Source organism: Cyprinodon variegatus, unplaced genomic scaffold (genome assembly GCF_000732505.1).
Source record: "Cyprinodon variegatus isolate N-32 unplaced genomic scaffold, C_variegatus-1.0 Scaffold46, whole genome shotgun sequence".
Taxonomy (NCBI): Eukaryota; Metazoa; Chordata; class Actinopteri; order Cyprinodontiformes; family Cyprinodontidae; genus Cyprinodon; species Cyprinodon variegatus.
The window spans coordinates 559,654-586,772 of NW_015150499.1; the positions used below are offsets into that span (position 1 = coordinate 559,654).

General features: G+C 37.1%; 4 protein-coding genes across 4 annotated transcripts in view; 2 read left to right on the top strand and 2 right to left on the bottom strand.

The window, feature by feature from the left end:
• The window catches only part of abcb11 (ATP binding cassette subfamily B member 11), a 13,935-nt gene extending 11,065 nt beyond the window's left edge, over positions 1 to 2,870 (top strand). Inside the window, exons 18-25 of the mRNA XM_015370449.1 lie at positions 166 to 327; positions 421 to 624; positions 716 to 957; positions 1,044 to 1,200; positions 1,313 to 1,510; positions 1,612 to 1,818; positions 2,412 to 2,558; positions 2,670 to 2,870. Of these exons, the coding sequence (XP_015225935.1) occupies positions 166 to 327; positions 421 to 624; positions 716 to 957; positions 1,044 to 1,200; positions 1,313 to 1,510; positions 1,612 to 1,818; positions 2,412 to 2,558; positions 2,670 to 2,870 (1,518 nt within the window). The remainder of the gene's footprint in view (positions 1 to 165; positions 328 to 420; positions 625 to 715; positions 958 to 1,043; positions 1,201 to 1,312; positions 1,511 to 1,611; positions 1,819 to 2,411; positions 2,559 to 2,669) is intronic.
• Positions 2,871 to 4,951: 2,081 nt separating this feature from the next.
• g6pc2 (glucose-6-phosphatase, catalytic, 2) lies at positions 4,952 to 6,350 on the bottom strand. Its single transcript, XM_015370440.1, has 5 exons — positions 6,133 to 6,350; positions 5,946 to 6,055; positions 5,754 to 5,865; positions 5,552 to 5,673; positions 4,952 to 5,463 (listed from the first exon to the last, which is right to left on the bottom strand). Exons 1-5 carry the CDS (start codon positions 6,348 to 6,350, stop codon positions 4,952 to 4,954), a joined length of 1,074 nt encoding a protein of 357 aa, XP_015225926.1.
• A 1,909-nt stretch (positions 6,351 to 8,259) lies between these two features.
• On the top strand, positions 8,260 to 16,377 carry spc25 (SPC25, NDC80 kinetochore complex component). Its single transcript, XM_015370420.1, has 7 exons — positions 8,260 to 8,374; positions 9,679 to 9,845; positions 13,175 to 13,240; positions 13,449 to 13,595; positions 13,688 to 13,813; positions 15,991 to 16,089; positions 16,197 to 16,377. Exons 2-7 carry the CDS (start codon positions 9,695 to 9,697, stop codon positions 16,319 to 16,321), a joined length of 714 nt encoding a protein of 237 aa, XP_015225906.1. The 5' UTR covers positions 8,260 to 8,374; positions 9,679 to 9,694; the 3' UTR covers positions 16,322 to 16,377.
• Positions 16,323 to 25,985, bottom strand: nostrin (nitric oxide synthase trafficking). The gene is made up of 16 exons (XM_015370421.1): positions 25,890 to 25,985; positions 25,651 to 25,736; positions 25,466 to 25,549; positions 25,187 to 25,249; positions 25,011 to 25,092; positions 24,854 to 24,916; positions 20,872 to 20,970; positions 20,654 to 20,779; positions 19,720 to 19,818; positions 19,514 to 19,639; positions 18,767 to 18,875; positions 18,596 to 18,684; positions 18,364 to 18,489; positions 17,264 to 17,513; positions 17,085 to 17,177; positions 16,323 to 17,010 (listed from the first exon to the last, which is right to left on the bottom strand). The coding sequence occupies exons 1-16, from the start codon at positions 25,983 to 25,985 to the stop codon at positions 16,874 to 16,876; spliced, it is 1,728 nt and encodes a 575-aa protein (XP_015225907.1). The 3' UTR covers positions 16,323 to 16,873.
• Between the last annotated feature and the right edge of the window lie 1,134 nt (positions 25,986 to 27,119).

Here is a 27,119-nt window from a genome sequence, read left to right on the forward strand (position 1 = left end):
ATCCATCCATCCATCCATCCATCCATCCATCCATCCATCCATCCATCCATCCATCCATCCATCCATCCATCCATCCATCCATCCATCCAGTCTGCTTTAAAACACGGCAGCTGAGAAACAAAAAAAATATGTTTCCAAACAAAGCTGTTCATATTTTTCTTTTAGGGATATTCTTTTGCTAAGTCTGGAGAACTACTAACCCGCCGTCTGAGGAAAGTGGGCTTTCAGGCCATGCTAAAACAAGAAGTTGGCTGGTTTGATGATCCAACAAACAGTCCTGGAGCCTTGACCACCAGGCTGGCCACAGATGCATCCATGGTTCAGGGGGTAAGTCTTTATTGTTGCTTTTCTTATTCATCTTGCTTATTGATCTGTTCTTCCGAATGGTAATTATAAATGTGGCTGTAATGATTTCTGCAGGCAACAGGTTCTCAGATTGGAATGATTGTAAACTCACTGACCAACATTGGAGCTTCGTTCATCATTGCCTTCTACTTCAGCTGGAAGTTAACGTTGGTAATCTTGTGCTTCCTGCCTCTTATTGGGCTATCTGGTGTATTCCAAGCCAAAATGCTGACAGGCTTTGCAAACGAAGACAAAAAATCTATGGAAGCAGCAGGACGGGTGAGCTGGTTTTCCTAATCAGTGCTCCGTTTATCATCCAACTATCTTTTAGCAGTGAGTTTGAGTGCTATGAAAAATGTCTCTCCTCCAGGTGTCCAGCGAGGCTCTTGGCAACATCAGGACTGTTGCGGGTTTAGCCAAAGAGCGCTCATTTGTGGAAATATATGAACAAAAACTTGAGCTTCCATATAAATCTGCCAAGAAGAGAGCCAACGTCTATGGACTCTGTTTCGGTTTTGCCCAGTGTGTCATCTTCATGGCATATGCTGCTTCTTTTAGATATGGAGGCTACCTGGTGAGAGCCGAAGGGTTACCATACATGCTGGTGTTTAGGTGGGTTAAATGTACAGTTAAAACATTTTAAAAATGATTCAAACTCCACCTTACAGTATTGCTCAACTTTTGGATTCTGTTTCCAGGGTGATTTCAGCTGTGGTGATCAGTGGGACGGCACTGGGCAGAGCTTCCTCCTTCACTCCAGATTACGCCAAAGCCAAAATCGCCGCTGCTCAGTTCTTTAAACTGCTGGACAGGATTCCAAAAATCAGCATCAGTCATACAGATGGAGAGAAATGGGTCAGTTCATTTCCAATGCTTTTAGTTGGAATATCTTTCAATCGAATGGTTAATTTGTATTTATTAACGTATTTTAGTGTGTATTTCATGGAACTGTGTTTACTCTCTATAGGAGATGTTCAAAGGAGAGATCCAGTTTTGTAATTGCAAGTTTACGTATCCGACAAGACCGGACATTCAAGTGCTGAGCGGCTTGGTTGTTTCTGTGAAGCCTGGTCAGACTTTGGCTTTTGTTGGGAGCAGCGGCTGTGGGAAAAGCACCAGCGTTCAATTACTGGAAAGGTTCTATGATCCAGATGAGGGACAAGTGGTGCGTGTTGTTCATTTTAGATGTAAACGGCACAGATTACAAAAAATACAACAACAAAATAAAACATTCAATTTGGTTAAATTGTTCCATGTTACTTTCAGCTGATTGATGGTCACCCGTCCCATAACGTCAACGTGCCCTTCCTGAGGTCACAGATTGGGATTGTATCACAGGAACCAGTTCTATTTGACTGCAGCATAGCGGAGAACATCCAGTATGGAGATAACACTCGGACCATTAGCATGGAGGAGGTTGTGGAGGCTGCAAAGAAGGCCCATCTTCATGACTTTGTTATGTCTCTACCAGATGTGAGTGAAAAAGCTTCATATTAATGGTGACCTTTTATATTACATCATATTATTATCATATTATCATGTTAACTTAGTGGCTAAATTAATCAAAAAATCAGACAGTGCTCTGGTTATGTCAATTTGAAATGATAGGTACAGTGTAGTGTAATCTGAAGTTTAATTTTGAAGCCAATCAGGAAGAGTATTTGTCTGTCAGAAAGTTTTTATTTTAATACTGCAGTCAACCTTTTATCTGATTTAAATCCAAATAAGATCTTCTAAAATATTCCTGGTTTTAGACTTGCAAGTTTGTAGGTGATCAAGCAAAGATAATGTTTATGTGGTTAGCTTTATGTTTAAAAATGTTTCACTGCAGAAGACGAACAGTAAGTCATAATACATGCATTATTGATACAGTAATCGTTCTTTTGTTCATCTTTATAGAACTAAAGTAAATACACTACCTTTTGTTGGTCTTTCACGTTAAAGATGATTAAATACATTAAAGTTTGAAACTGTTATACAGCAAAATGCAAAATAGTGGCTTCATTTAGTGAAGGATAAATGCTAACCTGTTACTATTTTATTCTCCTTATAACTTGAACTGGTAGAAATATGAGACTCAGGTGGGTGCCCAAGGCTCACAGCTGTCAAGGGGACAGAAGCAACGCATTGCCATCGCCAGAGCAATTGTCCGTAATCCCAAGATCTTGCTGCTAGATGAGGCTACTTCTGCTCTGGACACTGAAAGCGAACAGGTGAAACACAGTTTCAGCTTTGATCACATAAATAAAGAAGATGCATAGGAATAAATGATTGCAGCAACATTCAGAAGAACATCCTTTTGACAGAGCTTTGTCTTTTCCCAGACTGTTCAGACTGCTCTGGATGAGGCAAGAAAAGGGCGAACCTGCATCGTCATCGCTCACCGGCTCTCCACCATCCAGACTGCAGACATTATAGCAGTAATGTCAGCAGGAGTAGTTATTGAACAAGGCACACATGATAAACTCATGGCCAAAAAGGGTGCTTATTATAAATTGGTCACAACAGGAGCTCCGATCAGCTAATCAACAAACAGTATTAGAAACATTTGATTAAAAAATCTTGACATCACTGTGAATGCAGTGGTGCTGTGAGGACTGCATGGTAAAAAATATAAGCTAGGAATCTGATACAGAGTTTATTTATCTATTTGAAAAATATGTATTTCATATCTACATAGCAATAAAAAGATACACAATTACAGAAATAAACATAACTTGCATCAAAACAACATAGCTCTGACCAGTGTTTATGACTTGTTCCAACTAATTTCTGATATTATAGCATTATTTGTCTTTCTAAGAGAAAAACAAATAATGAGACGAGTTAACTTTTTCTAAGGGTGCTTTTTTTGTAAAAATGTTCTAACATTTGGAATAGTATGTTATTCCATTGGAAAAATGTCACATTACTTATGATAAAACACCTTAAGAATCTGTTGTTTAAATTGTTATGTGCATTATTGAAGCTATTGTTTAAGTATTTATTTGTCTACTGTAATGTATAAAAAGGATTAATGAACAATATGCCTGGGCTTTTTTGTTGGTTTTACTGTATGTTGGTTTTTCTGGTTGTTATTGTTTTTTTTTTTTTTTTTGTTATTATTATTTTTTTTTCTTTTTGTTGTAATGATGTTTTCAACTTTTGTCATATTAAAATCAATTCTTAAGTAGGATAAAACAATATTCAATTTTGCTGTGGAGTGAAAATAAAAAGTAAAAATCTACAAGTTTTGCCTTTTTAATTTTTCCCCCTTTTGATTTCTTCAGTAATACATACATTTTTGATATTTTAATCCCCCCATTTTTTTTCTTTTCAAATAATGCTCATATTATAGTGTTTCCTTTGTCATCCTTAATAATGGTTTAACTTTAGTCCTAGCTCAAATACAACCTAAGCTTAAAACAAACCTTGCAATTGCATAGAATCCTATGCACTGCTGGCTTGGAGTCCTCGAGACAATGTGAGTTAACATTTTAAAAAAGAAAAATAAACTCATTACACAGAAGAACACATTCATGCTTTCAATATAAATATTTGCTGCAAAGCTAGTTTTAAAATTACTTCAATTTTGACCCAAACAACATTTCTGATTGTAATTTTTTCAGCATTTTTCTCTGCATGTTTTGTGATTGCAGCTCTAATCTTAGACCTTCTTGACAGCCTCCACCTCCTCATTTAAATGCAGAAAAATCCATATTCATTCAAAGTATTCTAAACATAAAACCCTGGGTAACTTATATGATACTTTGGATAAACTGCACGTCTTTCTCATTGGTTGTCTATTTTTGCACTGTCAGTACCCGGGAGCATTAAGTTTTCTTTAAGTTTGTTTTGGCAAACTCACAGCAGTTACATCATTCAGCAGATGGCCTCTGGTGCCTGGGATGCTAAGCAACCAGAGACAATGAGAAAAGATGAATTGGGGGCTCTGCTCAGGAGTTTAATTAATCCATCTAATCTTGTTACATCAGAGCCTGTCTTCTGCCTCATTATCTTTAGGATGATTGATATCTGAAAACCTGCTAAGAGACCCACAAGAGATTATATAACGCACCCCAGCAGGATGTACACACAAACTTTTACAATGCTAACAGAGAAAATTATGTTAAGGATTCAGAATCAGAGTTTAATGAAGAGTAAATGTTTATTACCATGGTTCAAAGAGGTGACTTTATGGTTTATTACATTGTAAAATGGTATTTATAGTGTATTTTTACAGCGCAATAACAAAAAGAAGATGATCATCCATTTGCTGAAATGTTTGTCTTTTCAAAGTGTTTTTCAATATAACGAACTTACATTTTAATTGTTTGTTATTTGGGGGGTTAATAAATCATGTTTTAGAGTTGTGCAATAACCTTAATAAAATAATTGCAAATTCTAATAACCTTTAAAAAAGTAAATATTAGAATAAATACTAAGAAATACACTGAAATATACATCATCACTGGGATCAGAGGAGACAATGCATTAATTACACTAAGCAAGATACATTGGTTTTCCACATAGGATTGTATTTTCAGTGCTTATGTTTGTGCAATAACATTTTGACATAATTTCCAACAAATTGCAGCAAAAGGTGTTACAAAAGAAAACATGTTCATTACCTGAGTTTTCTCCCATCATCTCTGATTAATACATGAACACAGTAAGGTATGACTGCAATGACGCCAAAAGGAACTGAAGCGCTTTTGCAAAAGCAGAGTATGTAAAACAGAAACTCGCTTTGAGTCGGCATCTTGATTAGATCATACAGCTGCAAAAAGGTAAGATTAGCTGTCATGCACATAAGTTTAAATATACTCTTACAGCTGTTCTTCCCTTTACAGCTCTGAATAAACATCTCTGAGTTCAATGCAAGTCCCAGACCGAATAAGGCACCCAGGTTCCTCCAAAGTCCGGCAAACGGCGTGGTGTCTAGGTGGATCCAGTCTGGATTTACGCACCAACTCTTGGCTTTTGTGACTGACCACAAAGGATCAAAGTCCAGAAGCTTTAGGAGTAAATAAAAGAACACAGCAAACGAGAGAAGAAAACCATTGACCTGGAGGTAAAGTTTAAGGGTAGCGTTATAGATCCAGGGGATATGGTCAAATGCCTCAGCAACAAGCATGCCTAAACATTGTAGAGATTAAAACAAAAAAATGGTGTCACAACATAAAGCACTTAAAATATATGAGCAAATATGTGAAGCAGAACATACCAATGAGGAGACCAAGGAGAACCTGATGAGGGAAGTGTGTTGCAATGAAGACTCTGGAAATGCAAACATTAATTTGAACAAACCAGAAAGCCATCCACAAAATGGACCTCAAGAGATAAAACCTGCAACAGAAGAAAAAAATGCTTGACATGTGATGAAAAACATGCTTTCATCTTTGTGAAAGCATCACGTAAACATCCACCTTTGAGAACTCCAGGCAGAGGAGGCGCAGGAGGACCTGGCGAAGTTTAGAGTAGAAGTGACCATCACATACCACACACATGATGAGCCCATGGCGTGACCAGATGGGCTACCTGAAAAAAAGAAAAAAAAAATCGATAAAAAAAAAGGGTTTTTTTTTGTTTTTTCTATCCATATAAGCTTAAATATTTACCAGGCCCCGTTTCACAGGTAATGTGAAACTGATCCAAATGAGGCTTTGAGCAATTCTGGAACAAGTGGGTTTCATGAACCCACCAATAAGGTCTCTGCCCATGCAGAATCCTGAGAAAAAACATGTTTGATTTGGATTTATAAGGTCAAAACTTAAAGATACAATACCATTATCCAAGCAGGCTTACCACTTGAAAATCAGATTGAACCAGTCCCCAACAACAGCCACCCATATCATCTTGGTACCAACATTATGACTCAGATGGAACCAAAGCGGGAAATAGACAGAGAAAATATTACGAGGATCACCCACTCTTGACATGAAGCTAAGGAAGCTGTCGTACTCTCTGTAGTTGTTCTGCAGATGCTGTATAGTTAGGACACCTGATGTGTGAATAAAATCCATTATGTTTCCTTTTTTTGAGAGCACCTGTTTTTTCCTCAGCACCAGACACAGTAGCACCATGATTCCCTGCCTACCCCAGCATCTCTTTTATATTCCATACCAGGCATCACAAACCATTCATCAAAGCCATGGAAAAAAACAAGTAAGTACAAGTTGTCTGAGCTCATGTGGCATACAATAATGTGTTCCTAAGCCATGAGATGTCAGCATTTTTAAGACATGTTCAAAAGACTGTTTACAACCTGACAGTGGAACCATTAGGAGATTTCCCAGAACATAGCCTGTACATATGTTAAATATTAGCCATGGCAAACACCAGAAGAGAGAGAGTGCTACCCATAACCTGATGCATCATTTCATGCTGATTAATAGTCATCTACAGCAAACATAGCAACAAAATGGGCTTCCCTTAAAAAAAACAGGGCCCATCTGGCATCCTCAGCTCAGGTCACTGGGTCTAAAGATTCTGAATGTGCTTCTTCACATCAGTGGTTCCTAAAATGTTATTTACCAACTCACAAATTAACAACGGGAAAGACTCCCACCTTCAACTATGTGTAGCATATAAAATATTTTGCTTTTTGAACTGGGGTTTAAAAGTCCTTTATTTATTCCAGTGATAGACTTCTATCTTACACTATTAGCCATGATAGAAATAATAAAAGCCATCTCTACTTATAAGGAGAGAGAAAAAAGTCCCAAAATCATCCCTCATCTTCTGAACCTAAAGCAACTTGGGTGTTTGGCCTCTCCACTCATCCTCCTCACTGACAGACCTTGAAATCTGAAGTAAAATGCCATATTTACTTTCTCTTAAAAAAGATTTTGGATGCCACACTTCTAATATTGTGTTTGGTTCAGATATCGATTAACACAAGAAATATGAAAGTTGTAGGCGATAGCCAAGAAATTTATTTGCACCGCAACTTATCTACCTGTTTTTGCCAAATCAGTTGTCCAGAAAATTTTGACGCTGTCTACCACCATTCTTTAGGATTCATGAGAGGATACCCATCCCTCATACCTCACTGTTCTTTGTGTTCTGTTTGTGCTATTTTTGCATATGCCTTGATTGTTTACAAAATTATTGCAAAGAAAAGTTTATTCTGATTCTCTATTAATTTCTAACTTCTATAGAGGTTACATGTGTGGCATAACCTCCCTGTGGAGTGTTTAAAAGCTGCCAGGTTGTCACCATCATGATAGATATTTCTGCATCAGATAATTTTTCTTGTTTGTGTGAACTTATTGAGGTTGTGTGGAGGCTTTGAGGACCCAAATGAAGATTTAATGAAAGTCCAAGGGGAACCGAGGCAAAAATCCAAAAATACTGAAAAACAGACCAATAAACATCAGGGAAACCACTCCAAGAAAGCAAGAGACCAGAAAGCAATGAAACAACAACACAAGAAACAAGCACTGAGTGGAGTCTCTGCTGCTCTTTTAAGCTCAGCACTCTGATTAGAAACATTATCTTTACCTGTGTAGGTAACATAGGTTCTCCCCAACGATCCTCTCTGGAGGAGATGCAAAACTCGCACTCACTAACACACAGGAACCCTGACACTTATATTCTAATACTCTGAAAGAATTACAGTCTGTTGTTAGATTTAGCAGGAGATCATATTTGAAATATATCTCTGTTTTTATTAATCTATAAAATTTTTGAGGGTAACCTTTTTTTATTGAATTTATTGAAGTTCCTAATATTCACCACCAGGCGGAGTATGAGACCGTTATGACCCCAAAATGATGTCTAATAAGATACGCTGAAAAAAAAATTATCTTAATATTCAATATCAGTTTCATGAACACAAACATGATTTATTTCATCACGTTGTGAAATTTCAGGTGCTTTTAACTTCAGTTAAACAACATTATATGGGGAAGTAAATTGAAAATACGTAATTTCCGGTATACAGTAACCGCCTTCTGTGCGTTTAGACCGCGGATTTCAAAGAAAACATTTAATGTCGTAGCGATAAATAAGTCATAGAGCCAGTTCTTTGTTACACATTCGAGAGGTGAGTAACATCTTCTTGTGCAGACGAACTAATGGTTTCAGCTTGAAAGAATGTTTTGGGTTTAAATGTCATAATAAATATGAGAAATTACTCCTTACAAGCTTATGACGTTATCCAGTTAGCATAAACATGCTAGCATTGTCTGCTAGCACCGTTACTGCTGTCAGAATTGTTGATAATAATTGTTGATAATGAAAAATCTGCACGGGAAAGAGTTAATGTAAGTATGTCCAAAAATCAAAGAGCTTTCTGTTTTATTGAACGTTAAACAGCTTTTTTCCCTTTGACAAGCTTTAATGTAAACATTAGACTAACCTGATGAGACAAAAGAATGGATTTACGTAAAGTTGTGAAAAGGAGTTATTGCTGTGCAATAATTCAAACCTATTTTTTTTATAGCCTTTCAAGAAATCTGTTTATTATGTTGATTATATGCAAAAATATTTTATTGATACCCAAAGGGGAATGAATACAGGGTTGTTGAAGGTGTTGGGAGGACTGATTTCCTGTAAGTAGATCTGATCAGTTCAAACTTTTTGAAACAATTTATCTAAAACATTTGCTGGTTTTACTTTCTCTCATATGTTGTTCAATCTTTTAGACTATGTTTTAACCATAGTAAAGGAAACAATGCTCAGATAATGATTCAGTGGGCCTGGAAGTCCAATGTTAGCAGGACAGTGCTATAATGAAATGAATCAAACCATAGTATAAATTTATACTAACTTTATCCAGTAAGTGCATAATAATAACACCTCTTATTGCCATCTTAAACACAACGTTTTATAGAACAATATGTTTCTAGTTAGTGCTATCTAAACAACAAAACAGCAGAGTTGTAATTTCTCTTTTTTGATCAGCTCAACACCTCTTTAACTTCTACAAAATTTTTACACTTCATCAAATGAGGCCAAAAAATATATCACAGCTATTGATACATCCATCCATCCATCTTCTAACACACTTAATCCCAGTGGGGTCACTAGGGGTTCTGGTGCCTATCTCCAGCAGTCATTGGGTGAGAGGCGGGGTACACCCTGGACAGGTCGCCAGTCCATCACAGGGCAACACAGATACAAACAGGGCAACCACTCATGCACACACTCCATATTACAGGTATTCATATTATCTAAATGATACTATTCTTCCAGATATGTGTATTGCATACAGTTTTATTTCAATAACATTACATTTTGATACATTGTGCAATCCTGACAAATTTTTGCTAATCTGGTCTGCATAGATTCTCATAGTGTTTTGTAATAATCTAAAGGCTGCCATTTGTTTTCTTGTTGAACTTACAGATTGTACCAGAATAACATGGCGTCCATTACCGACCCAAATCTGGGTGAAAGGATCACAGCTGCAATGGAGGAGTTCCGCAATAAACAACTTAAACTATGTGCAGACATCACTGAAAAGAATGAAGAGCTGTGTCACAATAACAGACATCTTCTGAAGTCTGCACTTGGTAAGTTGTTTATTTTTTCATGAAGAGGAAAAAGAATCTTAACAGTTTAATTTATTTAGTAAAACATATCTCATTTATTATGTCATTTATTATGCTCTGATATGAACATCTGAAACCAAGATTTAGCACGAGACTGCTAGCACCATGCATTACAAAGACCTATAAATGATAAACAAAATACATAAAAAATATCTATATGAATTTGAGTGCATTTACCATATTGATAGACAATATAGAACATTTTTAATCTCTAGTTAGCAAAGTTAATTAAATAACCTAGATTTGTAAAAAAAAAAAAAAAAAAGGAAATGTTATGTTGAGGAAGACTCCATATATAACTGATAATAAACATATAAAGATGTTTTTAAAAACAACTGGCTACTTCTAGAAAGATTTTGTAAAGTTTGCCATCTAATATTTGATGCCCACAGATAATAGGCACTATTTAATGCTTTATATGTTTTTGTGATATAGATATAGATTTTTCATATGGTGAATGATAACGCATACAAACTCAGACTTTGTTTTGTTTCAGCATATAAGTTTTTCATATTGATATAATATTGCTTAATAGAGGTTTGTATTTGTAAATCCTGTAAAACAGAAGTCAATGCACATCTGATAGTTTCAGACACGAATCTATTTTTTCATTATTTTAAGTACTTGCTTCAATAAATAGATTCTTTTATTGTTATATTTGTTTTAGTAGTTTCAGACCACACTGAAAATAAAGGTATTGTATATATATTTTTACCCCAAGCAAATCATTTTGTCTTGCTTTAGTCAGCTTGTCCTATAGAAACGGTTAACAGAATAGGGACAATTGTCAGTTTCAGATCATAGAAGAAGACACTGCTCAAAAAAAAGAAGGGAACATTCAAATAACACATCCTAGATCAGAATGAGTGACAATTTCATTGCATACTTCTTCTATACAAAGTTGCTCCTGCATATGTTCTTACAAGGGGTCTGAGGATCTCATCTCGGTACCTAATGGCGCACATGGAGGGCTGTGCTGCCCTCGAAAGAAATGCCACCCCATACCATTAATGACCCACTGCCAAACAGGTCACTCTTAAGGATGTTGCAGGCAACGGGTCGCTCTCCACGGTGTCTCCAGACTCAAAGTCTGTCAAACTGCTCACAGAGCCACATTGGACCAAAAAAAAAACAAAAAATAAATCTGTCCGGAGCCGCAAAAATCTAAGTCTTTTATATGCCTCTTATAGCAACACAGGCTCTAAGTGTATTATCCCACTATAGAAAAGGACTATGTGGGCGTAAATATGTAATAAGCATTCATGATTAAATGTTTATCCTGGAACAAATGTCACATAGCAGCATGAGGTGATGGACGAGCAGTGAACGCTCCCATCGCGTGCCGCTTCACAGCATGGTTTAAGTTTTGTTGCATTGATGAAATTGTAGATCCACAATAAAGGAATCTTTCTATGGTGGACGTGTTTCTGTTGGAAGGAGTTGATTGAGTCATGAGGAACCAAGCAGGAACCGACACCCATCAGAGCAGAGCTCTCTAACCCTGAAATCCCAAATCCTCCGTCACCAGCATTCCTTGGGGTGATTTATATTTTTAGGATTTGGGGAAAAAATGGAAGAAAGTTCACATACGCCAGATTGCTACCTGTTTGATCTGTAGATGGTTTTCCATCCTTGCAACAAAACTAGCAGCAGTAGTGGAGTTTGGAGATGAAATGCACTTCTTAAATCTATCTTTGCTCTCTAATTTATCCAGAAGTTCTGCAAATGCATTTTTTCTCTCCCTCCCAACTTTGTGGTCAGCTGCACATTTAGCATGCTTTCCCTGGAAATGCCTTTCCAAATTTTTCTTTTTATTTTTTTGACAACCTCTCATTACAAAGCAAAAATGCAGGCAATCTTTCCGCATTGATAATGAAAGCAAATGTTTCGGTCCATTCTTTGAATCCTCTCTTCTCATCAGCTATCTTCCTTTTTTCCCTTTGGGATCCGTGGTCCGAGACGCACTCACCGCTTTGTTTGCCTGGTACCGCGTCACGCTGGTTGCAAGTTGTATCCACTGATCTAGATGCAAATTATTGTTTAAATTTATTTATTATACAAATGTTTACAGCATTGGAAAACATACTTAAGTGTTGTTTGACCTCCTGCAAACAAAAAAAAAAAAAAAGAAAATCAATTTTCATACATTTTTGAAAAAGCTCCAGGGGGACGCTGAAGGGTTGCCGACCCCCGGCTTAGGGAGAACCTGCTTTCATCTGTGAAGAGCACATGGCACCAGTGGCAAATTTACCAATGCTGGTGTTCTCTGGCAAATACCAAACATCCTGCACGGTGTATGACTGTGACCACAACCCCCATCTTGGACGTCAGGCCCTCATATCATCCTAAAAGAGTCAGTTTCTGACCGTTTGTGCAGACACATGCACATTTGTGGCCTGCTTGAGGTACTTTTGCAAGGCTCTGGCAGGGCTCCTCCTTTTCTTCCTTGCACTTGGCTGTTTCCTGGTAACACCTCCAAACTCTGGAACACACAGCAAACCTTCTTGCCACAGCTTGTGTTGATGTGCCTTCCTGGATGAGCTGGTCTACCTGAGCCACTTGTGTGAGATGTAGAGTCAGTCTCATGCTGCTACGACTGTGAAAGCACCACCAGCATTCAAAAGTGACCAAATTATGAGCAAGACTGCATAGATACTGAGAAGTGGTCCCTGTTCCCCACCAGCAGAATCACTCCTTTATTGAGTCGGTCTTGCCTATTGACAGTAATTTCCACCTGTTGTCTATTCTATTTGCACAACAGCATGTGAAATTGGTTGTCAATCAGTGCTTCTTCCTAAGTGGGCAGTTTGATTTCACCAAAGGTTAATTTTTTTAAGTTATATTGTGTTGCTTATATGCTCCCTTCATTTTTTGAGCGGTGTACATAGGCTGCCTCTCACTTGTTAGAGATGCCTGTTTCATTGCTGCTTCATAATGTAAAAGTATAGATTTGTAAACTTTGTAAATCCTGTTACAACTACCAGGTGGTAATCTGACATTTGATAAGCTATGGAAGCTGTTTGCAGCTTTTGTATTAATTAAAAAAACTTTGCTTCCCTAAGAGCTCTCTGTTGCCAAATTCTTTTTGCCACCAGTTATTAATGTCATTGTTATGTCAATAATCACATGTATGAAATTGTTGTACCAGTGTGATAGAATTTGTTTTTGTGTGAACCAGTGCCTTGCTGACTTTCTTTTAAACTGGGCAAATCATACCCTAGTTCGTTAACTGAAATAAATCTTAATTTTTGTGTTTATTTAATAATATTTCTATGTGTTTTGGGCCACAGATACATGTTTGAAGAAATGTGAAGAAGATGAGAAGCTATTTGAGATGATAAATGAATTTAAAATGGGTAAGTTTGTCTTCTAGTTTGCTGCCATTGGTGCCTTAGACTTGTTTTAATAAACGTGTCTGACATGCAGATGGTCCTGTGCAATACCAATAAATCATAAGCGTTAACTGCTGATCTCTTTTTTAAGACAAGGAGACTATATTTAAAGTACCTCCACAAAACATTTAGTATGCTGGCTTTTTATTGTTATAACACGTTGTCTCTGCAGACCTGGAGAAAAAGAAAATGGTACTGAAGGAGAAACGGCACGCCATATCGGAGACAATATCTGAGGTTCAGGAGAAGGAGATGCAGAAAGAAGACCTCATCCTTAAAATTCAGAAACTTAAAGAAGAACAAATAAAGAGAAAAGAGGGTAAGATATCTATCTAGAGATTTAACCCTAAGAACGATGTATCACAGAGGTTTTAATGGGCCCTACAGTCTGACTGTTTTTTTTTTTTTTAGTGATCGACTCACAGAATAGAGCAAACAAAGACAAGCTGAAAAATCTCCAGAAAGCCAGACTTGTTTTCCAGAATCATTTGGGGCTGGAGATTCGAACAATTATGGACAAGTCACAGTCAGTCAGAGGTAAGTAAAGCAGACCGTAGACAGGCAATCAGCTGTTAGGAGAGAGAAAATCGCCTTTCATGTTGCCAGAGCAATAAAAGCAGTTTGTCAAAAACATTAAAACGTCTTTGTAAGAAATATAAAAGCGTAGCTTAAGTACTTTTTAGATGATGGTCTAATTATTTTATTTTAAGAAGCTAAAATTTTTTAATTACCCGACAGCGGGCCGCTGTGATAACAAATCCCATAATGCTTTGCAAGAAGAGCTCTCGCAGAAAGCAGTCTGGGAAATGTCTCCCTCTTCTGAGGCCTTTCGTCACTTACACTTCGTAGACACTTTTTCTTATATGACCCTCAGCCATTTTCAAAGAACCACAGTGAGAAAGGCTAGCTTCAATGACTGGCTGAAACTGAAGCTCACCACACATATACGCCTGAAAGTGCGCACGCCCAGAAATACAATAGCTAACGGGACGAGGATGTAGGACGGCCTTAAGTAAACATATCACCAGAAAGATTGACATATAAACTGATGCCTTGGGTCAAGCCTGGGTGCTGGATGTCATTGGTAGTGGTAAGGAGTCCAGTCCTTTAGTTTAAAAAGGAAGGTGGTATGCTTATTATATTGGTATCCAAATTTTTTACTTTTTAAACAAAATGTAAAGACATGATCAAAGTCTTGGTTGCTTTTTTAACACACAAAACAAAACTTAAATCTAAATAAAACTATTATTAGTTGATTTTCATACACAGACTTAGATGATTTAGATATTTCGTCAAATTTTTATTATTTTTTTTGCCTTACTGGTGCTTGACTCCTGACTAACTCACACTGTAGATGCTGCATCGAACAGCTTTTTCTAGGCTTTTAGCTAGGAATATCTCGTAGGGTGTAAACCTTGGTGTATCACATCTTTAGGCTTTGTGCAGTATAGGGAAATTTAGACTCATGGAAACGCTGTTTCCTGCTTTTTGAGGTGGAATGCAGCTAACTTTTTGTCTTTGTTACAGCCCTACTTTTGTCCTGATTATGGGAAGTATATGTGCAAATTCATAAAGAAGACGAGATTTTTTTTAGGTACAATATAATGTTTTATAGTTTAATTTAAAGAAAGTGTAATGCAACGTTCACACAGCGATTTGAGCAGCAAAAAAAGCGCCTGCTGCTTAATTTTTGCTTCTGAAGAGTGTCCAGTAAAGTGTACAGATATGTCTGATGCTTCTGCTGCTCCTGTGTTCAATCGCAGGTGCGGCTTTGCTATATGATCGGTGGGGAAAAAGTAGTTTTAATATGTTTTTATGCGAGAAAGTCCACCTCAAAACATGGTCCCTGCAGTGAGGTCATCAAGATTACAATCCTGTCTTAAAATATTGTTTTGCTGTCGGAGGCATGTAGACCCCCACACACCTCTTGGGGGTTTTCCCCTACTCTTCATTGTGGCTGGAAGTAGATGTTAGCGTTTTTTTATGTATGTGGCACAAATGCAAGCACCAGAATAATAAAATGAATGTCTTTTGCTGACAGGTTTCGACATTTTAAGTTAATTTAGGCGTTAATAAACGGTTTCAGAGGAGTCATCATAGTGATCTGCATCAGCAGATTTGTCTGTCTCCCTGCCAGCTCCCAGATCAGTTTCTCTGATTGGTTGATGTGGTGCGTCGAGCAGCAAAAGTTCAATTTCTCCAGCATCTGCTGCTTGAGAAATTTTGAACATTTGAGGGAAGTTTTTTGTAAAGGCAATACAATGTGTGACCGTACGCATTACTAGCTAAGAGTCTGGCTGTTAGATCCTTCATAAAGTGGCTCCATATCTGAATGTTCTCCTCTGACTGAGAAATGAATATATATATAAACATTTAGTTTTTTTCAACTTCAGCTTTTTCTTTTATTGTCATTACACTGTCGCAAGTACAAAGCAACGAAATTAACTCTCTGCATTTAACCCTCCCCTTGGGGAGCAGTGGGCGGCCATTGTGGGGCGTCCAAGGAGCAGTGTGGGGTTAAGGGTCTCAGGGAGCCAGAGTGGCTCAGAAATACTGGATTCCAAGTGCAATGCCCTAACCACTAGGCCACACTCCTTATAATTATATACACTTCCCTATTTAGTATATCCATTTATACCTTTGTAAAGCCAACCTTTATTAAAAAATGGTTGTGAAATAAATGTTACAAAATTTCTTTTTTTTTTTCCTAATAGGTGAAAAGTTGCAGTTTATTTTCCGAAACATCAGTCTGTCTGATCCAGACAACGCTTATGTCATTACAATGGGGATGAAAGAAAACAGAACATACCAGAGTAAGTCACGCACAGGTTATAATTTTATATTTTTGCTATCTTAAAAAAAATATCCACACAGTTTATTATTCTAAATAAGCTAATAAAATTTTACTCAATTATTACAGTTGTGTCCAGCGACCCTGTGCTCGAGAACTTGCCAGTCTTGGAAAGCCGACTCCAGGAGACCAATAATCTGGCAGCGTTTCTGGCCAACGTTAGAAAGGAGTTCATCTCTAAGGCTCGCACCTGAGGTCGGATGGTTGCTCTACAACAGGCTGACCAGGTTTCACTGCAATGCAGACTGAAGAAAAGAATGATAAATAGCAGCTGAGAGTGCTGTTTTACTTTTTTTAAAAACAAGTTGTGTCTCGCTGAGAAGAACTTGGTGATTTTATGCTATAACACAACTTTACACACGTAGGAATTTCACAATCTCGACATTTGATGAGCCAAATGTCATGATTTGACACATTAACCAAACCTTTTATCTGTAAACAATTTTCATTTATTAGTTTTTAAAATTGTTTTTCTTGCCCCACCCCCAACCATTTATATTCATTTTTTTGTACATCGATGTAATAAACTTTATGCTCTTTAAGATTTTTCACCATTTGAGTTTCTCTGTACATGATGTATTATAAAAACATTTACTGAAAATAAGTCTCAACAGCCTTAATCCTAAATGTTGCATGTAACGCAGTAAAAAAAAAAATCAAGACTATTGGTAGAAGAACACAACTTGGATGTGAAAAGACAACTTTACATATAAAAACTTAAAATGTTATTGAGTGTTTTTATCTCCTCAGGCGTCTGATGACTGGATGGTGTTCAGTGTAGGTAGCTCCTCAACATAGGTTGATGGGAAGTGGCCTTTTTTCCCATTAAGAGCACCAACCCACCAACCATTTTCTTCCTTCTTATAAATGTCCAGAACATCACCTGAGAAAGAAATTGTTTTCCAGTAAAGGTTTCAATCATTATTTAGGGCTCTTTGCTTTAAGGGTACAGCTTACCTTCTTTAAAAGGTAGTTCATCATCATGTTGAGGTGTGAAACTGTAGAGAGCTTTGCATTTCCCAATACTGCATGACATCTCTGCTGTTTCATCTGTTCAATATACATTTCTTGCATTTAACTCCATAATCAGAAGTGATAAGGTGGTAAACTATTACCAGATGTACTAAATTATTTACCTTCTTTTTTATCATCTCTAGTAGGCAGGGCTTCGTTAGCAGCGCTGTCACTGGCTTCCACTGTCTCCTGAGTTGGTGTTGTGGAAGTAATGGGGTCGGTAGCATTTGGTGTGGGCTCGACCGTTGGTTCTGTTGGAGTCTGAACCGGTCCTTTGTAAATCACAGAAGCTCTCAGTGATTGCCGGTTTCTCAATGGCGTCCTCCGGAGTTTCACTGGACGAGTCAGCTGAACGATGCTATGCTCACACTCCTTAGAGGAAAAAAAAAGGGGAGGATTATCAACCATTACTTGAAAGATATTTGAAATAAGAATAATAACCCTGCAAGTGAAGTCAGAGATAAAGTGGATAATTCAAATAGTAATGTACAAATCCCCTACATTTATTAAGTTTTTTTAATATATATATATATATATATATATATATATACTTTTTTGTCCCTTAGAAAATGGAGAGAGTGAAAAAACTGCATTTTATTTTTATGTGATCCACAAGTAAGAAAGTAATGACAGCAGGGAGTCAACAACTACCACTGGTTTAAAAAAATAAATCTAAATAAATTGAACTTTATTGATCTTACAATGGAGAAATTAACTCTTCATTTAACCCATCCCCTTTGGGGAGCAGTGGGCTGCCACTGCAGTGCCCATGGAGCACTCTGAGGTTAAGGGTCTTGCTCAGAGACCCAGAGTGGCAGTCTGTGGGAATGGGTTTCAAACTCATAACATAATTCCAAGCTATATCCCCTCACCACCTGGCTGCCACTCCCCATTTAACTGAATCAATGAAAACACTTTTTTAAAATGTAAATAATGTCCTTTCTTACTCAGAAAGTGTTGCTTTTGTCATCCCAGATACTAAATGCACAACATTAAGGCTTATTAAATGTTTTCCATTTATAGCAAATATCTTTTTTCTAGATATTAAACCAGATTGAACCACCAACCAGTATAATTTTTTAAATCTACAACAGATATGGGCACAAATAGTTTCACTTCCTTTGAAGGTTTTTCATTAATCAGTCAATTCATACGGTTTGCATTCATATCTCTGACCTTCCATGCAAGGCTGCTATATATTTGCAATTCTGGTCAACATTACCTTATCTTTCCATTTGAAAATACTGCCACTAAATCGTGAAAATGTCTTTGGTTTTTCTTCAGACTCAGAGAGGGATAAGGAGAGTTTGTAATGAGTGGCTTCCAAGAGGTCCAGCTTGAGAGTACTCTGTAGGTAACCAATAATATTAGTGAACACTAGAGACAGTCAATTGCTTCCCCTCCATAAAGCAAACTGCCTTGGGAGGGCTTTGCACACACTCTACCTTATTTACCTCATCATGTTGCTCTTCGGTTTCCTCAAGGTTCTTCTGGTTTGAAAAGGATGGATTTTCACCATATGTCTTCATCAGTTTTTCTATTCCTGTACCAATACTCAGACATTAGAATGAAGACATGCGCCCTCGAGTGTGTGCTCTATATATTTAGTAATAAATTGAACTTACCTTCACAATCTTTTTTTGTTTTTGCAATGCTTTCTTCTAGACGCTTAAGTTTCAGCTTGATCGCATCTCCTCTTCTCTCTTTTGTCATTCGTGAATTGGTATCCTCCTCCTGAATGAACAAGTAAACCAATTTGAGTTTAAATCAATTCACGCCATGACCCTAGTTTCAAATCAACATGCGCTTATTAATGTTTAGTATTCAGTTATTTGCTGTAAGAAATATCTACAATAGGGGAAAACATGGAACGATACCTAATCTTCTAAGGAGAACCCGGTTTACCAGAATTACTCTAAGAGGAAAATCATTAATAATTATTTAGGTCAATAAAGAATCCAACTTCTCATTCCTAGAATTACAAGCCTCACTTGCCCCAGTTAAATTCAGCTCTGATCATTTAATTGTCAGGAGACTAAGGAATATAGTCTGAAAGCTTTAAAAGAACAAAGGAGTGTCTCTCATTTACCAAAAACATCTTGATGAGCCACAAGACTTCTTAGAAAAATGCTCAGCGGACTGATGACAGTAATTAGAAACTGAACGAAAGGCAATCATTATATAACTATATAATTTAACCATAAGCTGGTATAGTTGTGGTCTTAGGTTGCTCTGTTTCTTCAGCGCCTGGACAACTTGCCTTAATTAAGGGGATTATGAATTATTCTCCTTATCAGGTAATAAAGATGGAGAATTCTCGACTGCCAATAGGCAACCTTAACCTCAAGCAAAGAACCAAACAAAAGACTTACAAAATAATCGGCCATCAAAAACTCTATTTTGTTGTCCTCATCTATGTTGCAACTTTCATCTATCAGGGTTTGCATGTCTTTGTCCATGTCCACCCTTTTGACGGTCTGCTCTATCAGCTTTTGGCCCTGAAGGCAGCAGAGAAAGCAGAGGTTAAGAGATGGTGTTTCAAAGAGTCATCTGTTGGGTAAAAGGATAGGCTTCTTACATGTTTAAGGGTTTGACTGAAAGTTGACATGTGGAGGTTATATCTGCTCAAAAGTTTGCACAGAACCTCAATTCGATGCTTCTCCAGCTCCTGTGTGATCTGAGAAAATAGAACGAAATCCCGACATTAGAATTGCTAAATGTTAATGAATTCCTGCTGTTTTTAAACTCCTTTGAACGGTTTTAGGAATATTTCAGTATATATATGTTAGTCGTCGGTTGAGAATCCCAGCATGTTAGTTAATTCCTTCAGCTACTGTTCCAATGGTAAAGGACCACACCCAGGCAGGTATTACTACAACAACTGACTGAACCTGAGAATGTTTCAGCTAAAATTTCTTGATAATGCCACAATCACAAATTGCCAGTTTTGATTACCATTACTAACATTTTTACTAATTATTTTGTGAACTTATTTAAAATAAGAAATGTATGATTTACTGCAATATTTATAATTCCTTTTGAGATTAATGAAATATGTTTGAATTGAATTATTGGTACTGATGCCAAACCTATTGATGCTCAACATCGATTTACAACAATACTGTAGGTTTGCAAAGCACCACCAGGAGCTAGCTGTGAGTTCCCTCTGCATGGTTATTCCTTGCTTCATGCAGTTACAGTTCGATACAGTTCAAACATTTAAGAGCTGTGTTTGCACATCTAATGAATTATGTAATTAATTTCTGTCTGATTTGAATTATTTTGCAAAAAATACTGATAAATAGCTGATGAAGATTCTCAGTCATCCAGGTCATAGTCATTCTGTAAAAGTTTAGAAAAAACGATCCACTGGACTTGGTTTCCAAGGTTTACCTTGGTTTTCAAGGAACCTTGGAAACCAAGTCCAGTGGATTGTTTTTTCTAAACTTTTACAGAATACTGATACTGTAAATAGATACATGTGAAAAAAAACTGATGGGTACTTTCTTCACCTGGTAGCAGTTTTTCAGTGTGTTTTGCCATTTCAGCCTCATCTGATGACCTTCCATGTTGACACTATAGTAATGTTCATCCACTTGGGACTGCTGCTCTGCTGACTTAGTGAGCCTGTTTAACATCTGGAGGAAAAAAACAAAACCAAAACAATAACACACTTTTCAAAAGTGATTTGATATAAAATGTTAGGAGGGATAAAAGCAGTCATCTATACCTTTTGTTTTTCTTTTTCAGTGCTGATGTGCTTGTTGTTTTCTAGATAGTTGAAGAGTGCCTCGTGTTCTCTTGTTAGCCCATGCAATCTCTTTTTCAGCTGTTTTAAAGCAAAGAAAACCAGAAGACATCTGGCTGTTAGTGAACACTATAGATCAGATGTTTCCTTGTTAGGACTGGTGATTTGAGTTAGTAAATAAGAGTGATACAAGTTGAGTATTTATCTTAAAGTAACTGTTTGCTGCTTTAAAGAGAGAATGGCACCAAAAAAAGACCGAAAGGGAGGAACAAAATCGCTTTCACTGTTCACTAAAGTGCAATAACTTGTTGTTAGCAAATTAGATTTCATTTAAATAGTAGAGTAGGGCAGTTTGTTCATATAGCAATCTAAACAGTTTGGTTTAAAATGTAAGAAAATGAACAATATAGAGAATTGATATTGTCATAACCCCACTTGAGGTTCTTGATCAACCTGTAGAATGTCTGAAGATGGACAGCAAAATTAAACTAAACAACAAACATTTAAGTTTAAAGGTATAGTGGAAATTTTAATTTTTTCAGGTTAGATCATCAAAATAAGTGGTCCTCCTAATTGTCAATTATTCTTGTGATATGTTTACATAAGGCCGTCCTACGTGCTCGTCCCCATTTTCACATACAGGTGGTGAGTCTGACATAGTGGAAAAATTGCAAATCTTCTTTTGGAAAGTAAGCTTGTATGAGCGATGCAAACAGCAACTTTTAAACAGAGTGTGCACGAGGAGAAACTGGCTGGTGCATGGGTTGTGCATGTGTATTTTTAATTTTTTTTTAAGTGGAGAAGGTGGGTCTTGTCAAAAATTTGCGAAAATCCTCACCTATACCTTTAAATGCTTAAATAAAGCATCCCTTAAAATGGACAAAACCAACTGCTTTGGTTGTTGATGCTGTATGTAGTATTACTACTTAATTGATTTTCTAAAAATGTTTGTATGCTTCACAAGTCAACCATATTTTAAAGGCATAGTGGAGGATTTTTGCAAATTTTTTTAAAGACCCACAGTCTCCACTTTAAAAATACCGGTAAATGCCTCATGCAAAACCCCCGTGCCCACTCCTGAGAGGGAACGCCAATTAAAAGCGTGCAAGAGTATGCATGGGCCAATTTCTCTTCGTGCATACTCTGTTTAAAAGTTGCTGTTTGCATCGCTAATAAAAGCTTACTTTTCCCAAAGAAGATTTGCAATTTTTCCATTATGTCAGACTCACCACCTAGCATGTAAGACGGCCTTACGTAAACATATCACTAGAATGACTGACAATTAGGAAAACCACTTTTTTAGATGATAAAAAAAGGAACATCCTCCGCTATACCTTTAAGCCATGAGTCAACTCTGGTACTATTCTGTGATCTCAGAAGCTGAAGAGTTTGGGAACCTCTGATATAAAGGCTTTGGTATTTTGACTAAAGATGCCCTCCTTGGATTTCTAAGGAGGCAAAGATGAGATGTTTATGCTCCTTAAAACCGACAGCTGTGATAAATTATGGATCCACCCATTTTTCCTAAAAGGTTTTGCAGGACTCTCGTCATAAAGAGTAAGGTTATAAAGATTGCACAAACGACCACACCTGAGTTAAGTCATATGTAAACAAAGGAAGGATTAAACTTTGAACAGGGCTTTAGACATTCTTTTAAAAGGTTTCTTTATATTGCAAAAAAAAAAAAGACAAATGAATAAGTGAGGACTAAGAATTATTTCTATTTGATAAGGAAAGAATAATGAAATACAGACTTTGAATAACATTTTTTTAAATTTAAAAGTATGCACATATGAGTGTTTGAATTTCTTTTAAAGTTGTATGACTTCGGTCAAACATTTTGGATTTTATTCCACAAGCCTCTCATAATAGTTTACTGAAATTTGGGACAATTCTTCCTGATACATGTACACAGAGGTGATACACAGGTTTCTAGGCTGTCTTACTCTTCTCATCCAAAAAACTCAAACAGGTCTCAAACTCAAAAGTTGAATGATATTAATGATCCAAACTGACCTAAAGTTATAATAAATAAGTCTGATTTAAATGAATACAGTGAGAAGAAAGACGTGTAATAATACAGTGTATGCAAATGTCTAGCTTAACCATTAACATCAAGCATAACAAGGAGGGCATATTTCATTGAGGCACATGCTGTAAAAGTAATCATATTATATGAAAAGAAAATGATGAAAGCTCGGTTTAAAGATCAGTCTTGCCTATCAATGATTTTCTGTAGCGGTATGCTATATGTAATTCACAGGAATATAATTTACCACTGTTATAACTGGTATTAGGTGCCTGGATAAATGTGATATATTATAACAACTGTGGGGCACAAGAAAAATGTGTCACGATTAAAGATGTAACCTTACAGCTAAGTGCTGCCAGTCAGATTCATTACATTTATCTGTTATCAGCCGACTTGTTAACTTCACAAAACTGACAAGTTTTGATAATTTACTGGCTGAAGCACGATAATGTGTGTTAAGAGTAAGTGGAAAAACATCCTCAGTGACTTTGAAGAAGCCATTGCCGCTGCTAGTTAATTTTAGAAAAGTTGAATAATGAACAATTGAGAATAAAGTATGCCCAGAACCATGTTCATTGATAAAAAACAAAGATTTAACTCAGCATAGCAAAACATCGAATACTAACTGGTAACAAGAAAGGTAGAGGTTTGATGATTTGGGTCATTTTCTACCACAGGACAGTCTTACGTATTTACATCTGCAGACGATGAGTCAACTATGAACTCCTCCTTACACCGAAGCTTTTCTGAGTCAAAGCTGCCGCTATCTTTCTGACCGCCGGGTCAAATCAGGTTACATGAGAGACAATCATCCCAATCATACAAAGAAATTAAAAAATATAATAACTGACAGGGTGTTGCAATGGTCCAGTCAAAGTTCAGACCTCACCTGAAAGAAAAGGTTTGGTTGAGAGCTCTGCACGAATTTCAATTTATTTTATTGACACCAAAGAGAAATTCAATCTTGTTGTAACTTGTGAGAAGAGCCAGGAAATAGATTAATCCTATTATCATCATGGCTTATCTTAGTCTGTTGGTGAGAGTGATCTTTTCTGCCATATGCTTCATAATGTTTTTCATAAAGTGAAGAACACTATGGACCACAGTGAGCTTCTTCATTATCACACTGTTAGACACCAGCAGAGTGTTTTCAGTAAGATGCTTCTCAAAATCTGGTACAAGACAGACTGATCCTTCCTGCCTACAGCTATCAACACCTACAACAACTGCTTAAAAAAAAACAAAAGAGAGGGGAATTTTAACATTTAATTCCCTCCCCACAACACTGATTTATTACGGTCGCCCATGAGCTTCTTTAGGCCAATGAATCTGATGCTGCTAGATGATAGAAGAAGTAATGAAGCATTTTGCTTCAAACATGAAAGGACCACTGAAGAACAGCTTTAAGTCTGTTCAGATCCTTCTCGTAGATGGCCTCATACCATTTTTGTTTCTGTTAACGCTGAGTATTTATACTCTCCCACCAACTCCACTGGTGATGGAATAGTGTCTGACTTATTCCTGTTTTTCTTATACTCTATAGCCAACTTTTTTTTTTTTCACTTGTAGGATAAGATGTTTGTTTCCACACCATGCCATAAAGCAGCCCACCAGTGCTGTGTACTCAGCTTATTTTCCATCTCTGATAAACTAATGTATTTTACTAAATGTCAGATTTACAGAGTGAAAAGGAATAGTGAGAGTGCAGCCATGTGCTCATCCAAGGACAACATCAACTTATTGATGCTGAGCTGAGCTGGAAGATCACAGAAACCTCCTTTCCTCCAGGTCACTTTTCTCTAAAATTTCTAACAGAGCCACAGAACCCTTTATGGGTTTGATTTGCTATATTTACAACACAGATGCTTTTATCTCAAGCATATCTAACAACTTATTCATCATTCTTTTTGATTAGAAACAAACGTTTCCTACCTTGATTTGCTCGTTCCAGTTGGCTGTGAAAAGTTTTCCAGTCCTCTCAATGGCATTGTCAAGCTATTAAAACACAAGAGGCTTCTGATAAATATCAGAACATGACTGCAAGTTTAAATGCATATTTCAGAAAAGAAAGAAACAATAAATTACACACAGGCCTTTTCCTCCTGGTGTGCTCATCTAAGACTTGGCGTATTTCCACAGTGGCCTCTTGGTGAAATGCATTCCCTAATGTTCTGAAAAGAAAACATCATACCACCAAATTTCCTTCCAGTTTGTTCCAATGTGAGGTCAGGATTTTTCACAAGGTGAAATCAGGGTCAAACGTACCTGTGGGCGTCTGCTCTTGAGTACATTTCGTCTGACAGTTGACACCAGGCGGTATAGGTGGAACTGAAACGGTAGCCAGCAGGAAAAGGTTAGCTGTGGGCTAATTAACCCAACCTAGGACTGTTTTTGATCACCTCTACACGCTGAGTGCATGCTATTTCCCATTAGACTATTATTACTATACACCGCATGTATGCCTCCAGGGAGGGAATATGTTTGACTGTAAACAGAGAAAAGGCAGTAGTAATTGAAAACTAACGTCAACAATGTGCCTCTTACTTTTTTGACATTCCTTGGCATGCTTTGATCAGCTTTCCTGCCAGCTTTGTGAGGCCTTTGGAGTACGTAAGTTCCAGCTCAGCTCTAAAGGCGGGAAAGGTTGCAGCAAAGGATGATAGCAAAGTCAAAAGTAGGATCTGCATCCATTTAGATGTGCTAAATGAAAAACTACACACTGAGCTCACCTCTGCTGAAACACTGTTAGAAGTTCTTTGAAGAAGTAATCCCCATTTTTTGAATATTGTTTCAGATCTTGATACAGTTGGTTATACTGAAGATCAGAGGACACATTCTATGAGATTAAGTCAAGGGGCAAGAGATCGTGTGCTCGGTCTGACATTAGATTGCATTTCAATCCACTATTCTGCCTAGGTAGATCTTCAAACCAAACATTAAGCTTATTTTAAAGTCATGAAATACTCACAGAGCAGGAGCCGATAGGGTCCTTCATCTTAAGGCTTAGGCAGTTTATTGACTTTGAACCTGGAACTTTGACCATTCTGCTCTCAAAGCCACTCATGCGGAAATGCTCTGAGCTCCTGCTGGCGCGCTTTACTCAGGAAAATTCCAGGAGGAGGGCCAACAAGACCTGCACAAGTTAGTTTACAACAGATACAGTGGGAGGGGAAAATAATCACTGCTATTCTTCTGCAGTTGTACATTAGCAAATGTTTAATGACGTTTAGAACATAATAAAGAATTTTGTTTTTTTTTGTATAATATTTAAACTTTGGTTTGTTTAGTTGTTTGGTTCTTCTGAGAAAATTTTTGTAGGGAATTTTTATTTTAATCTTTCATCATAAAATAATCCAGTTTTTTGTTCTTTACTCAGTAATTTCTAAAGAATCTATTCAATCCACAATGATTCAGAATACAACAAATAATAACACCATAAACGAGTGCTTGTTGTTTAGAGGACGAACAATGATTTACAGTTTTCAATTGTTTTGACCAGTGAAAAGCTTAAAGTGTAACTTGTATTGGTTTGAGAATTGTAATCTCATTAGAATCAGACCTTTTTGTAGATTTGGAATTTTATTTGAAACAGTTTTTAATTTTATGTGGTTTGTTTCCTTTAAAATCACCAGCAGAAATGTCACCTGTTAAGTTTCTACTGCAGAAATTAACTTCTAAAAATCATCCGTAAAAAAAGCTAACAGCATAAATTCACCCACACAAATTCAAATGCAAAACTATGTTGAACTTTTGATGACTCAAGCCAAAGCAATTGGAACAAGATTGAGACCAGCGACTTTTTGCCAATCAAGTTACTCTCATTTGATCACATGGCACACCTGTAGCTGTCATCAGATTTAACTTGGCGACAGAAGCTTTTTTTTAAATTGTGGCATTATCTGTGGGGTGGTCGAAACTGAAAACAGTAGGAACTGCTATGGTGAACAAGAAGAACGTACCCCGGAGGAAACTCAGCATGTAGTTTACCTTGGTGGATTAATTTGCAGCGAAATAACAAAAGATAAGCTTATCAACCAGCTGTGCGCTCGAAAACTCACTGCAGCCATCCTTCGCATCAGCTGCTGATGACAGAAAGTGTAGCATATGCCAGTTTTTCTTAGGTGTTCACAAACCCCAAAAGTTGAGCCCCTCCATCATTTTAAACAGGATTGAAAACCTTTATGAACATGGGAGAAAA

Coding starts and splice junctions, on each gene's coding strand:
- g6pc2 (XM_015370440.1), bottom strand. CDS start 6,350: ATGGATTTTATTCACACATCAGGTGTCCTAACTATACAGCATCTGCAG. Junction 6,056..6,132: donor TTCAATCTGATTTTCAAGTG/GTAAGCCTGCTT, acceptor GTTTTTTCTCAG/GATTCTGCATGGGCAGAGAC. Junction 5,464..5,551: donor TCTCCTTGGTCTCCTCATTG/GTATGTTCTGCT, acceptor TACAATGTTTAG/GCATGCTTGTTGCTGAGGCA.
- spc25 (XM_015370420.1), top strand. CDS start 9,695: ATGGCGTCCATTACCGACCCAAATCTGGGTGAAAGGATCACAGCTGCA. Junction 13,596..13,687: donor ACAAATAAAGAGAAAAGAGG/GTAAGATATCTA, acceptor TTTTTTTTTTAG/TGATCGACTCACAGAATAGA. Junction 13,814..15,990: donor CAAGTCACAGTCAGTCAGAG/GTAAGTAAAGCA, acceptor TTTTCCTAATAG/GTGAAAAGTTGCAGTTTATT.
- nostrin (XM_015370421.1), bottom strand. CDS start 25,985: ATGAGTGGCTTTGAGAGCAGAATGGTCAAAGTTCCAGGTTCAAAGTCA. Junction 20,971..24,853: donor ACTGGAACGAGCAAATCAAG/GTAGGAAACGTT, acceptor GCTTTAAAACAG/CTGAAAAAGAGATTGCATGG. Junction 17,514..18,363: donor TTTTCAAATGGAAAGATAAG/GTAATGTTGACC, acceptor TTTTCCTCTAAG/GAGTGTGAGCATAGCATCGT.